This window comes from Asparagus officinalis, chromosome 5 (genome assembly GCF_001876935.1).
Source record: "Asparagus officinalis chromosome 5, Aspof.V1, whole genome shotgun sequence".
NCBI classification, from domain to species: domain Eukaryota; kingdom Viridiplantae; phylum Streptophyta; class Magnoliopsida; order Asparagales; family Asparagaceae; genus Asparagus; species Asparagus officinalis.
This window is the reverse complement of record NC_033798.1, coordinates 7,601,474-7,616,964: the sequence shown is the minus strand read 5'-3', so window position 1 is coordinate 7,616,964 and position 15,491 is coordinate 7,601,474. Positions and strand designations below refer to the sequence as shown.

The 15,491-nt window shown below is 39.6% G+C and overlaps 2 protein-coding genes across 2 annotated transcripts in view; both read right to left on the bottom strand.

The window, feature by feature from the left end:
• LOC109841471 (putative pentatricopeptide repeat-containing protein At5g59900) overlaps positions 1 to 3,120 on the bottom strand; it is a gene marked incomplete at its 5' end in the record, with an annotated part of 3,647 nt that extends 527 nt beyond the window's left edge. The window contains 3 exons of the mRNA XM_020410438.1: positions 11 to 107; positions 196 to 298; positions 380 to 3,120. Of these exons, the coding sequence (XP_020266027.1) occupies positions 445 to 3,120 (2,676 nt within the window). The remainder of the gene's footprint in view (positions 1 to 10; positions 108 to 195; positions 299 to 379) is intronic.
• Positions 7,733 to 10,423, bottom strand: LOC109842771 (actin-depolymerizing factor 4). Its single transcript, XM_020411652.1, has 3 exons — positions 10,260 to 10,423; positions 9,602 to 9,867; positions 7,733 to 8,209 (listed from the first exon to the last, which is right to left on the bottom strand). Exons 1-3 carry the CDS (start codon positions 10,260 to 10,262, stop codon positions 8,059 to 8,061), a joined length of 420 nt encoding a protein of 139 aa, XP_020267241.1. The 5' UTR covers positions 10,263 to 10,423; the 3' UTR covers positions 7,733 to 8,058.

Below are 15,491 nucleotides of genomic sequence, written 5' to 3'. Positions count from 1 at the left end.
AAGTACTTACAATAGATTGGCCAATTGTCTCAAGCAGCAACAATCATCAGCGCTCCTATTTCCATAGCCTACTTTTGGTCAGTACCTCCCATAATGAATGGTTCAACCTGGAAATTTTTGCATCCATCAGTACGAAAATATTTATTATATTTCCTTTTTAGCTTAATGAGACATATAAATCAAAATGTTCAGTACCTAAGATTCATAAATCACATTTTTCAGTTGGGATTTTCTTTGAACCCTTCCTATTAGTGATCCATGTTGTACGTCCCTCGCTGCAGACTTCCAGCCCATTGACCTAGAATGACAGAATAAGTTATTGCTGGTGAAAACTGATGAAATTCAAGGATTTAAGAAATCATATTGTTTCTTAACTCGCCTGAAATGCACTTACGACCAAATCAATTGAAGTTGTGATGCAAGCATTGACAATTTTTTTCGTCATTATCTCGTTAATAGTGTTGATCCTCTCATGCTAGCCTCCGAACAAATTCCATGAAGCAAAGAACCATAAGTAGCCCAGTTTGGCTTTAGACTACTTCTAACCATATCATCATACAGTGCAAAACCCTTTCTTGTCTCTCCATTTACACTACAACCATGTATCAAAAAATTGTACGCCAGTGTATCAGGCTTCACCCCTGAAGTCAGCATCTCATCCCACAGCTTAAAAGCTTCCTTCAGATCACCCATTCTGCAGTATTCATTGATAAGTGTAGAGTAGCTTATGTGATCAGGAGCAACATCATTCTCTCTCATGTCAGCAATGAGATTGACTGCATCATGAATTCTTCCCACTCGGCAGAAGCCATTTATTAGTATGTTGTAAGTAACGGTGTTTGCTAGAAATCCTCTGAGCATAGCCTTATGCAGTTTTATAGCCTCATCCATGTTCCCCTCTCTAGCCAAGCGGTCGAGAAAACAACCAAAAGTAACTTCATTAGGAAGCAATGCAGAGACCAACATTTCTTTACAAAGCAACTCTGCTTTGTGTAAAAGTCCTGCTTTACACAATCCATTTATAAGTACAGTATATGTGACAACATTTGGAACAAAACCCTCACTGGCCATTCTACTCCAAATACCGAAGGATTCTTTTAGCTTCCCTAATTTGGAACATGCATAAATTATATTAGTATACAATACATTATCTGGCTTGATTCCCCTATCAGCCATCTCCTTCAACAGCGAATGGGCTCCAGCTGTATACTGATGGTACAGACCTCCATAAATGAGGATGCTATAGCATATAAGATCCATCTCCACTCCTCTCTCAACCATCTCTCTACAAAACTTATAAGAATCGTGCACTCTTCCTTCTCTGCATAATCCATGCAGAAGAGCACTAAAACTCATTTTATTCACCACATGATGCTCAATATGTAAATCGTCCACGAACTCCTTGGCTTCATTAACTCTACCACTTGTACACAAACCAGTTATTAGAGGCCTGAAAGTATAGTTATCTGGCATGAGACCCTTTTCATTCATTGCATCATATAGCTCAAAAGCTTTTCTTGTATCCCCGATCATGCAGTATCCTTCTATCATGACATTGTAAGTCACTTCATTTGGCATTATATTCTGGTCAATCATTTCCTGAAAGAACTTAGTAGCTTTTACCATCAATTTGGCCCGACAAAAACCACTGATAAGTGCAGTAAAAGTGTGTGTGTTCCATTTGACACCCATCTCAGGCATTTGCAGATGAAGCTTAAGAGCACTATTCAAATCTCCTTGCCGGCAATATCCACTTATCAAGGTAGTATAAGTCGCTGCATTTGGCTTCAGCCCTTTATCTATTAACTCTTGATACAGAGCTTCAGCCTCAGTCAACATCCCCCATTTGCAATGCCCATTTAGTAAAGAATTATACGGGTAAATTGTAGCCCTTATTCCCTCTCCTCTCATTCTATCAAACAACCTATGGGCATCATTCAACTTCCCTTGTTTACACAAGGAATCAATTAGAATAGAATAAGTAACATCATTTGGTGAAAGACCCTTCTCTCTCATCTTCACAAAGAGCAATTCAGCCTCATCAAATTTCAAACTTTTACACAACGAATTAATCAATGCATTGTAAGCAAACAAATTAGGGATCATCCCAATCTTCCCCAAGCTGCTAACCAAGTTAAAAGCCTCCTCAATCTTCCCCTTTCTCCTTAATCCATCAACCACCGAAGATGAAGCAGCTTCAGTCGGAACCAAACCCACGCCCATCATCTCATCCAACAATTCTTTCCCCTTAACAAAATCCTCTGCTCTACAAATCCCAAGCACCAATGTACAATAAGTAACCTCATCAGCTCTCAAACCTTTCTCTTTCAAAGACCTCTTCACCTCAATCGCTTCAAACACCCTCCCATTCTTGCACAACCCATGAATGAAAACATTATAAATCACAACACTGGAACAACTAGGCTCATCCTTCTCAATCCTCGAAATCAATTCTCTAGCCCTACCCAAATCCTTCAGCTCACAATAACTCTTTATCGCCGAAGTATAAATGAAAGCATCAGGCTTAATTCCAACCCTAATTACCTCATCAAACACCGCTGCCGCCCATTCGAACTTCCCGATTTTCACCAATCCCTTCATCACATCGCTAAAGGTCCGAGCTTCAAGAACCACTTTTGATTCCACTGCCAGATTAAGAACCCTAAAAGCGTCCAGAAACCTCCTGCTCTGCACATAAGCCTGAATCAAGAAATCGAACCCTAGACACGACGAAACCCTACAAAGCTCCCTCGACTTCCACAGGCTCTCGAACGCTTCGCGCGGAGTGACAGGGCGTGAGATCAGGGTCTGGGCAAGAGAGCAGGCGGGCCAATGGAGGTTGGATCCGATTAAAGAATGGATCAGGATCGAAAACGAGAGGGCCGAGTGATTGAAGCGCAGGTGGAGGCCGAGGTAGTTGAAGAACCGGAGGGGGAGGCGGGGGTCGCCGCCGGCGTCGCCAAGGGTCTGGACGAGGAGCTGCTCGACGTGGCGGGAGCTGAGCGGGAGGAGATGGAAGGGGGATGAAGGGAAAGGCGCCAGCTTGCTTTGAGCGGAGGATCTCGTGGAGGATTTTGATAATCCTTGGTCAGCGCTCGGTGCAGAGGGGTCTTCTGAGGATTAGAAGGGAGGGCCGGGACGGCTCATCTGATGGGCCGGCGGTTGAAGACAGAGAACGGGGGCCTTTAGGGTTTTTTATAGGGCTGGGCTAGTTGAGGGTGGTCGGATTGGGGTTAGAGCGGTTAGGGTCCATAACCTTATCGCTCGAGGGAAGCGGAGTGGAAATTGGGCCGCGTTTGTAGATTTTGTGCCGTTGGCCACGGAGTAGGGGTGCAATAGGGGCCGGACACCGCTCAGACGGTCTGAATATGATCACGGTTGCGGACATATCTGGATAAAAAATTCATATTGTTGTGCCATAGAAATTTGTTAGGTTATAAATTGCTCTCGAGAGGACGATATGTATCTCGATTAGTCGGCTTAAACATTATAACACTAATCCGACCCGAATGTCATTGTCAAGAATGTCGGTGCCCCTCCTTAAAACACTTTGAGACCCGAGATGAAAGGCATCATCTTCACCCCTGGGCTTTCTCTCAAAGGACCGAGACGAAGGCGTCCTCGCTCGAACTCTCTCGAATGACCAAGACGAAGGCGTCTCCACTCGGACCCGGCAACCCCAACGATGTCAGCTAGTCACCGTCGCATTAAATGCACTGTCAGAGCCATCACTACTTCCTTGCCAAAGTCACAAAGACTCATCGGACCACGCCAGCATCTTAGTCATCATGTCACCATCGCATTAAATGTAAAGATGACTCGGACCATCCACTGTCGACATGCGTAAAGTGTTGCCTGACTAAACCGACTGCATGGACCCAAACGAAGTTACCCAAATACTCTTTTCAGCTCACTATAAAATATGTATATTGTCTTCCGCATGAAGATACTGCTGACAAAAAGAGATGAAATTAGTATAATACTGAAATAAAAGTTTAGAAAATCAGGCCTAAACGGGTGCAGTCGTGATTCACTGTCCTAGAAGATAAAGGACCCGCTTATCGCCCTGGCGCAGTCGATCCTCTCCCTCTAGCGGTAAAAGCCCCCGGAAACGACCGGCCTCTGAACTCGGGCGTGAGTAGTAGAGCTTCTGCTCAGATGAAGATGGTCGCCCGAAAATATAAGTAAATAGTAGTAGAAAAATTTAGAGAGGATGAAGGTAGCTCTCGGAATTTTGAGGGAAAGAGAGGATTGGAGGATTCTTCTTGTTTTTCTGTGTTTTCTCCGAATGAGCTTCAGCTCCTTATATAGCCCTTTCAGCTCGTAACCGTTGCTGATAGACCGCGCACGTTACGCTGAGATCCCGCTTCCGTTATATGTTTCCATAACTCCCGTAATCGTTACAACCTTGTGTAAAAATGTGCAAAAAATAAAACTGGAGAGGCAAAAACCGCGTGCGTGTGCGGTGCGGCGTGGCGCACGTCGAGGCGTGGCGAGGCGCGCGCGAGTGGAGCAACAGCCCAAACAATACAAGGCCCAAAAGGCTAACTCAAAACCCATTGAGATGTGAACCATTATAAACTTCTTGAACTTCCTCTCATTTTCCGATGTGGGACTATTCACAAAGGCAAAATTGCCTTTTCATAAACCAAAAGTCCAACAAATACGTTGTTCTCTACCATAGAAAACTCTAAAAACTACTTTTTCATACATTTTTCTCCCTTAATATTGTCACTAACTTAGTCGTCGGAGAAACCATCGGAGAGCCCAACTCTGACCCTCTAATGTTTCATATTTTTATACAATGAATTTTCTTCTGCTCAAGGTGATTAGCCATCAAAGATAATTAAGGGACCCTTGTTATTCCTAACCGGCATAATTGAACTTCTGACATAAACACATGTCCCTAACTTCTAAAATCGGATATAGATACAAATATGCATACGGATATGTAAGTACATATACATATGGCTATAAAATGGAAATGAGAAAACTACACAATATAGTTCACATGATATAAGAGAGTTCATTAATATGTTTGTTATTCCTGATAAAGCTAAGATTAGATATTTTGATCATCAAAATTAACCTCAAATCCGTTAATCCAAAAATTAAAATTGGTACAACAGCATGACCAATTTATATTCAAATTTTTTGGATGCATATTTAGATATTCACTACATAACTATATCTAATTGATTATAGATTTTAGTAACAATATGTGTATTCTAATAGACATGGATATTTTTGTACACTACTACTTTGGACCGTAGAAAATAGGTGTACGCGAAGAAGTCCTAAATGACATGAAGAAGGTCAACATTTGGCCAAAAAAAGAAAACAAGTTGCAAAAATTAAATTGTGTTTTTATATGGTGTATTTGACGGAGTATAATCGCTAATTGTCACTTTATGCCGAAAAAATTTGGGTTCAGATGCCCCAAAGGAAGAAGAAGAAGAAGAAAAAGGAAAAAAGGGGAGAAAAAAGAACAAGAAAAAAAAAAGCTTTCTTTGCAATTCAATTTTGATTCAACTGAGATTTGGGATTGTCGTCCCTCATCCATCTTGGAAGTTCATTTTTTTTCAAAAGGGTCATTTGCACTTTAAGAATATAAAGTTCCATTGACCCTTAACTTTAATATTTTGATTTTATTTTGATTTTGTTTTATTTTTGGTCCAAAAAATATCCCAAAGCTTTTTAGATGTATTTGACAATTTTAACTCAACAGAGAGTACTTAAATATACCTCATATTATGACCCAACTCTCCTCCAAAATTAATCAGAAAAACAAATATTTCCCCTTCTTCGTTTCGCTCTGTGGAATATCTAGAGAAGGGGGAGAAAAGAGATCAGAGGGAGTGCCTTTTCATTACAGAAGTATAAACGTCCAGATTTTGTCGTGTGATGCGATTTAAGATCTCTTAACGTGAGCTAACGAGGGTATTAAAGTGTAACCAATGAAACTTTAGGTATTCAAGTGAAAGTAACCCGTTCCTAAATAACAACCAGATTTATACAATTTATGGAATTTACATTGTAATCGCGAGCGAATAATTTGTGCGTATGGGGAAGCTGATCAAATTTGTCATCAACCAGAGAGTTCTCCTTTACCCATTCTTTTTAAGTAACGTCTGGCTCCATCTCCCTTCATTTATGCCGTGGATATACTTTTGGATATAATTTGTGCGATCGGCTCGTCATGCGCGGTCATGAGCATATAAGGGGCTGTTTGGTTGTTGTTGGTAAATTAGTGTATTTAAGACACAACTTGGAAAGTTATTGTCTACCTCATCAATTTCATTTTTATACTTTTCTTTGTTTGTTTTTTATTCCTTTAAAATCATAAATTGCTTGTTTGTTTTGCAAATGTAACTTTAATTGTTTGTTTAGAAAGTGTAAAAAGTGGTGCCCACTCAAATGATCATATTGGTTGGAATTATTTTTTATTATTTTTTTCCGACTTCAATGTCAGCTTTCTCCTAAAATCATGTCTTTTTTTTTATGAAATCACTTTACAAGCCACATCAGCATATGAAATCATTTTACACTATTTTCATAACTACAAACAAACAATTAAAAGTGGTGCAAGCTGACATTGGGACCCGTTTTTTACACTGTTCATCCTTTTACATGGTAAAAACATATAACCAAACAGCCCCTAATTCATGCGGTAGCCTCGTATCCCTAAAGAGGATTTTACAAGGCAAGTAAAATAACAGTTTGCTTCGCATTTCCGGTGTAGTTAGGAAATGAGCATTATACATACGTAAATAACTTCTAACACGTGCTCATAAACACTCGGCAGGATTTTATAAGGCAAGTAAAATAAACACGTAGCAAGACTCAATATGGAGCAAGGTCCAAGTTGAAGATAACTCAATGAAGGAACCGATAATTCATCAAGACCAGATGTCATACGTTAGAGGAATTCCTACCGGTAGCGATGACAAAATACCCGGGCAACGCGCTAATAACCGATAATTCCTTACTCGCCTTGGGTGATATCACACCATCTCACCCAAAGACCAAGAGTTTCTTCAAATTTCATTCACGACCTCACTGGTTTACACGTGGACAAATTGCAACCAAAGCACCAGTTTTTTACCAGAATTTTTAGTTGATCGAGCCATAAATACATGTCTACAAGTTGATACACAGTTATACTCTGTTTGGTACATTTCCCAACAAAAAAAAGAAAACACAACCATGATGAAAACCATTTCCGTACATTTCAGAGGGTTTCTCCCATTGGATTTATTTGGTTTGTTTCACATTAAAATCATAGGCTGGAAAACATTGTTTGACATTTCTTGGGTTTGTTTCAACATCCAAAAAATCAAGAAATCAAATGAGTATTCTTAAAATATTCGGCGACGAGACATATTATATTGTCTCTTTTCACTTTTAGCTTCCCGCCGCCATTTCAACAGTGCTTTAAACAATTAAATATTCAGCGATGTGACATTTCTCACTCATTTCAGCCACTTTTCCTCTGAAATGGGTTTTCTATAAAATCTAATGTGACACCCCATTTCAACCCCCCATTTCTTTAAATCACACAGCGAACCAAACGATGGGAATGGAAATGTCTTGAAACCAAAATCCTATGTGGCCCTGTTGTCAGATTTCAAATCCTCCAATTATCTCTTTTTTTGAGCAAACAAGTAAACGCCATTGAGAAGAAGAAAACCTAATGGACTTGAAACAAGGGAAGACCCTAAAAACAAAGTAATTCTACAAGGCGTGCTTGAATCTGTTGTTAAAATAAGCATTCGTGCGACTGTACATGCACACTTCATAGTTCTTACAGTGGAAAGTGGAACACAACATTTGAGAGCAAAGACAACCACACACTTCAAATCACAGCAACATCAGCTTGTAGATGTCAGGATACAAGTAGATATTCATGGTTCATCACATAGGTAAACAACAAAACGTCAGGGTTAAGGATATATCGTAAGTAACATGACTTGAAACCACAAGCTATGTGACATTTAGTAAAGTCATCACGACCCATGGAACTACAAATATCACTAAAGAGTGCAATCAGAGACAAACTCAGTTTGCACGGCCTCGAATAACATCAATGTCCATCTCCGTAGGATCAGTTGCCTGCAACTCCACCTGAATGCCATCCAACTCCCTCTTGAACCTGTCCTTCGAGCTTGCATAAAGCATCTTACTTCTCACCCTTGCAATGTCAGGAGACCTTCATATAAAATAAATGGAATTATAGTGCTAATCTAAATCCAAAAACTATCAAGGTTTTTATGATTAGCAGAAATACCCACCCCCAAAGGTTTGAAGTTGACATTTTGCCCCTCCGTTTCAATTTTCAAAGTTAATTTGGATCTAAAAAACCATAGTAATCTACATAACACTTACATGTATGCTTATATATAGATGCATGTGATTTTTATGTAAAAAAATTTGACGCTTGTATCAAAAAGTATACGTTATTTGACTAGAAGTTGAACAAAAGGGAGTTAAGTGTCACCCCTCAACCCTTAAAAGAATTGTCATTTGTATATATAGCATAGGGGGCTTTGTGCATTTATTCAAATCTAAAATTTGATAAGAATAGACATAAAAAGTCCAATTCACCATGCAATGAAGAACATCTCACTCCCCCATCTGTTTCATTTTCGAAGTTAATTTTGGACGTTCAAAAACTGTAGTAATAGGGGAAAATATTCAATATTTGCAAAAGCTTTTTGAAACTCGCTTCAAAATTTTTGAAGTATAATCACTTCAAAACTAAAAGAGAAGCTACTTGTCCCTTGAAGTGTATGCCTCATAGCTTAAAGCATAACTGGAGTGTGTGCTTCGCGCTTCATAAAGCGCTTCTCTTTTGAAGTGCGGGTTGTAGAGAAGGTAGGATGATATAGAATAACTTTTAACCAAAATCAAAATTCCCCTATGTATCTTCATTATGACCATGTACCTATAAGTAAGATATATATCTTATATATGTAGCTTAGTCTTTATGATTTGCAACTATACTTCACATACTTAAGTCTTATTTATAAATCAACTGCGAATGTATCTATTAGTGAAGTTTGTAATATTTTAAATATTTTCGAAGAATATGCAACTCATGAGGGTTATGCCTCACACTTTGAAACCTACGCCTCACTTCGAAAGAGATTCTAACGCCTCGCCTTGCGCTTCTGTTTTTTTAAACATTGATAATAGTTACTTCTATACCCATAAAAAATGAAAGATTTTTTGTATCTAACACTTCATGAGTACTTGACTAAAATTTGAGAACTTGTCATTTCAACAAACCATAGGTGGATTTTCTAAATTTAACCAAACCTAAAATTTGATAAACATAGACATAAGAAAGCCAGTTTACAATGCAATGAAGAAGATCTTACTCCCACGTCTATAGATATAGAATATGATAATCACCCCTATACCTAATTGCCTATATAAACATGTACAATTATTATATCGAAACTCGATGATTATTTGACTAAAATTTGAACGGGTCAGTAAATTGCCACATTTAAAACACCAGGAGAATCAGAGGGGATACTTTTGTGATTTACCCAAATCGAGATTTGATAAAAGAGAGAAATAACAAAGCCCAATTTACCACGCAATGAAGAAGATCTTGCTCTTCTGGCAGTTCTCCTCGGTGACGAAATCAAAGTCGTAAATCGCGTATCGGCATTCGTCGGCAGGAAGGCTGGCGGTGAAATCCTCGTAGCTCATCGTAGGCTCGCCAAGCTTCTCCACGACGACCTGCTTCAGCTTCTCATCGATCTTGAAGACGATGAAACGGTGAGTTCTTTTGGCCTTCAGCTCCAAGAACTTCAGCTTGCAGTCGTCATCCACGGCCATTCCTGACGCTGCGTTGGCCTGAAATCGATTTTCACCAGTAAATTACGATGGAAAAAAGATCGGCATGCTTTAAATGAATCAAAGATCTACATCATTCAAAATCAAACTGTAACTTAATAAGGAAAAAAAAATGCAAGCTTTAGATCAAAAGACGAGATCTAGACAGTAAATACCCGAAAATATCCCTAGAATTGTCCCCAAAAAAGAAGAAAAAAAACAATTCCCAACTCCCATCACCTCCTAACCCTAGCATTGAAGAAACGTAACTAATCGCATCAAAGCTCGACGGATTTACTCCAAATCCATCGAAATCGCAACATCGAACTCAAAATGGATCAAGGTCAGCATAATTCCCAAAAAAAAATCAGACGAAAGAGTAAGAAAACCCTAGAGCGGAATCAAGATCATACCATTTTGGATGAATAGCTTCAGAGAGAGAAGAAAAAGAGATATTTTTGAGAGAGAGAGAGAGAGAGAGAGAATAGGGATTTTGAGAGAAGAAAAAGGGTCCGATTTCAGAGGAAAATAATAAAAAATATGGGGGAAAATGAGAAAATAGAGAAAAAGTTGTGTGAGACTGGAGAATGGAGATCAATAGAGGGGCGGTGTAGCTTGGAAATATTAATTAATTTCCCGCAACCAATCAGGAAAGGACACGTCCCTTTCACAGTAGCTTGAGCCGCGTGATGGATACTGTTGACGGCGTCGCTTTGCGTAACGCAACCGTTCTCATGTGACCGCGTGAACCGTGATAATTACAATCTTGCCACTCGCATAGTGGGCCGGTGTTATTGGGCCCCAGTCTTTGTTAAAATTTTCTTTTGGGATAAATAACAATAGGCCATTGAAGACACATATTAACAGCATAGAACTTCATTCCATGAGATTGAAAAAAAAAAAAATACTCTCACCATAGAGATCAATTATAAGTATCATATCCAACCCTATTTGGACAGCAAGCACCCTTTGTTGATAACATTTGTATTGGCTATATTATCAAATTTGTATTTTTTTTATATCTCTCTTGTCAGTTTGGCATTTTTTTTAGCTCCAACGTTATTTTCTTTTCTGAACTAAATGTGTAATTAGACTCCAAACTTCGCCGCCAACGAAAAAAACCATGAAACCTCACATAATGTTATTAGTGTTATCCTCTTTATGAGGAAAGCGCTAGAAAAGTATTTGGCGCATTTGTATAAGGATAATAATTATACGTGAGCTTATGCAAGAGTGTTGAGCCCACGACAAGAAAATAAATTTCAGAAAAAATAATGGAATAGCATGATATTATCTACAAATACATTGAAGAAAAAGCTTGAGGAGGTCAAATGCTACAAAGAGGAAAGAAGTTTCACGTCTTTTTTGCCGGCAGCGAAGTTGTGAGTCTAACTGTACATTTGGCTCAGAAAAAATACCAAAGCATCGCCGAAGTCAGGGGAAAAAAATATCAAACTAGTAAGAAGGGTGTATAAAGAAATACCAATCTAGTAATTTAGCGCATCTGTATTGGAGAAATAATACATTATCGTACGAATTAGAAAGTGACATTAACGTACGAATTAGGGAGTGAAATCAACCAACTACTCACACCATTGACTACGTAATTTGTGGCGGTGGCCAACCTGCAGCTTGCTTGTAAAAGTTAGCCAGAAAGCAATGGGATTAAAAGTTGCTTAAATTCCAGAGCTATGCGCGAAAACAATGAACTTTCAAATTTACATAAACAAACTATTGAAAGCTGTTGGCAACGGCGTTAACCAATGAGATAAAAAGTCTAAATTATCTTTGAAAATAGGGGAGCGAGGGAGGATAAGGGCTGTTTGTTTTGAGTTTTTTGCCTCGGGGAGGGGGTGGAAAGCTGCCATTATGGCACATTGACGTTCGTTATCACTTCGTTCGGGATGTTCTTGAAGATGGTGATGTGGAGATTGTGAAAGTCCACACAAAGGATAATCCGGCGGATATGCTCACTAAGGTGGTTCCGAGCAACAAGTTTGATCATTGTCAAAACTTGTTACACATTCGTGATTGTTGAGGCCGTTGACGGCCATTTGGATGAACTACGGGCGGCTTGATCCCTTGGGAGAGGGGGTACGTAGGCAACCACATTGGTGCAGCCGAATTTAGAGAGACGACACATTGGTGCTCATGTTGGTGTCGGCTCAGTGTTGGGAACACTTCGCCGAGGTGGAGAATTGTGAAAACGGTGAAGGAATTGTGAAAAATATGAAGAATAACCCAAAACAGACTCCACCACACCCTGGTGTGGTGTCTGCCATGGGTGTGGTAGAATCTGTCCTGCACCACACCCTCTGCCACATTCACGGTGCAGGGTGTGGCAGAATCTGTCCTGCACCACACCCTCTGCCACACCCATGGTGCAGGGTGTGGCAGACTCGTTTTTAGAATCCTCCTTTGTATGGGAATCCTCCTTTGTTTAGGATTGTGTTTTATTATAAATAGGACCACGTTTTTTAGGGTTTCTTAAGGAGAGAAAAGGAGAGAATTAGCATTGTTTTGAGCACTTTGAGAGGGAGATATTGTGAGGGAGTTGAGAGCTTTGGTTAGGGTTATATTTGAGTGATTTGGTGAATTGTAACCCGTTATATTTCTCCTCCATATAGTAAAATCTCCTCATCCTCTCCCCGTGGACGTAGGCAATTGCCGAACCACGTATATCTCTGTGTTTGGTTTGATTTGTCGTAATTGGCTTGGTTTGTGCAAGTGTGTGGCTTTCTTCTTTCGTGATCTCAAGTTCGTTGTGTGTGCGTGCAACGCTTCCGCATAGGCGCGCGACAAGGAAATTATCAAAATTTGTAACCGTGAAGTTAACAAAATGTCAAGTTATGGGTTTCTAATATCGATCTAAGAGATTTAATGGTTAAAATTATGGGTTTCTAATTATGGGTTCCTAATGTTGATATTGAATTTTTTTACTCTTCAGAGGTAACGATGAACGATCGAATCGTAATTCTTTGTTCATATGATGGGAAGATTTAATATCTCGAAAATAATATGCCCGTTTATGAAGGAGGTATCACGAACCCGTTGTTTATATCAAAATCGTTTACTTTCGGTTAATTGGTTAATGACTTATACAAACTTATATTAACCAACTCACGTGAGTATCACCTCAATATTATTTGCAATTATCCTGTTGGGGGGAACAAAACAAGCGGCATTCAAAACTCAAGTGACTATGATATGTGTCTCATTGGAGTGTTACACGACGAGAAGCGTTCGGTGGAATTATTTATTAAAAAACATCAGAGAAATTTAGGCAAATCGGTAAATCATGACGGAATATACTCCCGCATGTTGGAGGACCTTGAAGTTGACTTCGTTGGTTTTTTTTATCTCCGTAACAAGATGAAGGTTAGACACAGTCACAATACGTGAGCGGTTCTTCGTTTGTGAGCACTTCTAATATCTATACTAACACGACCCATCTAGATAATAATGCAAGTGCCGAATCCGAGGATGGTGACGAAGAGGATGGCTTACAAATCAATAGCATGACGTGTTTGATTGATCATGATGAAGGGGACAACCAACACATTGACGGATGTTACACTACTAATGAGTATGTCGTGTTAGAGGATCCGCCGCCCGATGAACTTCATAGAGAAGAATGGATTGATAACTCCATGATGGAAAGTATTCCTATCGGCACTAATATCGTTGATGATACACAAGGCGATGACTTCTCATTCAAGAAGGGGGATGTGCTTCAGCCTTCCAACTCCTGAAGATCCATTCAATGATCGGCATGACAAAAAGAATAAGTTATACCACAAACTTATAACCAAATCCAACCCTAAGAAAAACTCAGCAGTACAGCATATCAAGGACAAGGAAAATGAAAAGGAAAAAGAGCAACATACTGAAACACCAAAGCCTTCAGCTACTGATGAAAAATTCGAGGATGGATGCCTACCAAAGTTCTTCACTCTGTGTTTGAATCCAATAGAGAATTCTTGGAAGGAGAAGCAAGATGAGGATGTAGAAGAAGAAGTTGGTAATGTCTCCAGAAAGTAGCATGATCTCCTGGCAAGTAGCTCGTGAGGTGCTGAGTTGTGGAGGCTTTGCTCTTCGGGTTGGAATGTGGTTGATTCTTTAAGTGATGGAGGTGTTTTTGCAAGAAAAGAGCAACTTGCTTGGTTGCTCTCTACTGCTTCTCACATTATTACAAGGAAGGAGAAATAAGGACTAGTCGTTCTGACTCTCTTCTTTATCTTTCTTGTACTATCTCGACAAAGGGCTCTTCAGGTTAGATCACTCTGTAAGCCACTTAAAGGCTCTTGGGATACATGCTGTCAGCTTGCATCCAGGTGCCTCGATAGACCACCAGATTTAGGGATTAAAGAGTTGTGAACCTGAATTCATTATATCGACTCCAGATAGGCTGCTTGAGCTTGTTCAAATGAAGGCCATTGACGTACCTAGTGCTTCACTATTGGTTACTGATGACCTGAAAAGCTTGGTAGAGTTTGTGTAATGACCGTGAAATTTTGATACTAGTTAAAATAATTTTTTAGTATTTTAAAATATTTAATTATGATTTTTAAAAGAGTATTTGTATTTTTTCTCGATTTTCTATAATTTTCTATGATTTAAAAATATGATTATATATTTATTTAAATGATTTTGATATTTATAAATTTATTTTGTGCGGTAAAAAATTTTGAAATTAATTTGTTGTGTTATCAGTACTGTTACATATTAATATAAATAATATATTGTATTATTAATATTATTACGTATTATTTCATATAATACATGGTATTATTAATTACATGTTTTTGGTATAATTTATTATATTATTTCTACTGTTAAATATTATATGTCGTATTAGTATAACTAGTACGTTTTACTGTGTATATAATTATGCAATAATTATTTGATTTTAAATGTAAGTAAATATATTTTTATTATTAATTATTTCCGTTTAATTGTACAATATGGGTACATTCCGATTATTTCGAATCAACTGTTGTATTAACACAACAGGTACGTTTTTAATTGTAGATAATTATCTCATAATTATCTTGATTTTTAAATATCAGTAGTTATTTATTTTTAAATAATTTCGTTTTAAAATAATTAACCATAAACCCTAATTATTTATATATATACACATCTTTTTCTCTCTCTCCTTCTCTTCTTCTCCAAAACGCCGCCGCCCTATCTCTTTGTTCTCTCTCCTCCTCGACGCGTCGTCGAACCCCTCTCAAGAGCTCGCCGCCCCTCTCCCTGAACCCAACGCCTTCACCGCCTTGGCCTTCCGTCCGCCCGAGCCCATCTCCACGCTCCCTCTCCCCGCCTTCGGTATCCGCCCAGCCGAGCTCCGCCGCCATCACCATCCAGATCCCCAGCACCTCTCCTCGGCCACCCACACCCCGAACAGCCCCCGTCGGGCCCCAGTCCCACGCCGTCGCTCCCACCGGAGCACGACCCCTCTCACCAGCCTCCGACCAAGCGCTACCGAACCGACCTCACCACCTCCCCGCCGCCAGCGCTTCTGCTGCCTCCCCCTCATCGCGTCGACTTCACCGCCAGCGCCCGCTCAACCCCCAGCTCCCTGCAGCCCCGCCTGACCGCCGCTCCCCTCCTCCTTCACCTCCAATTCGCCGAGATCCACC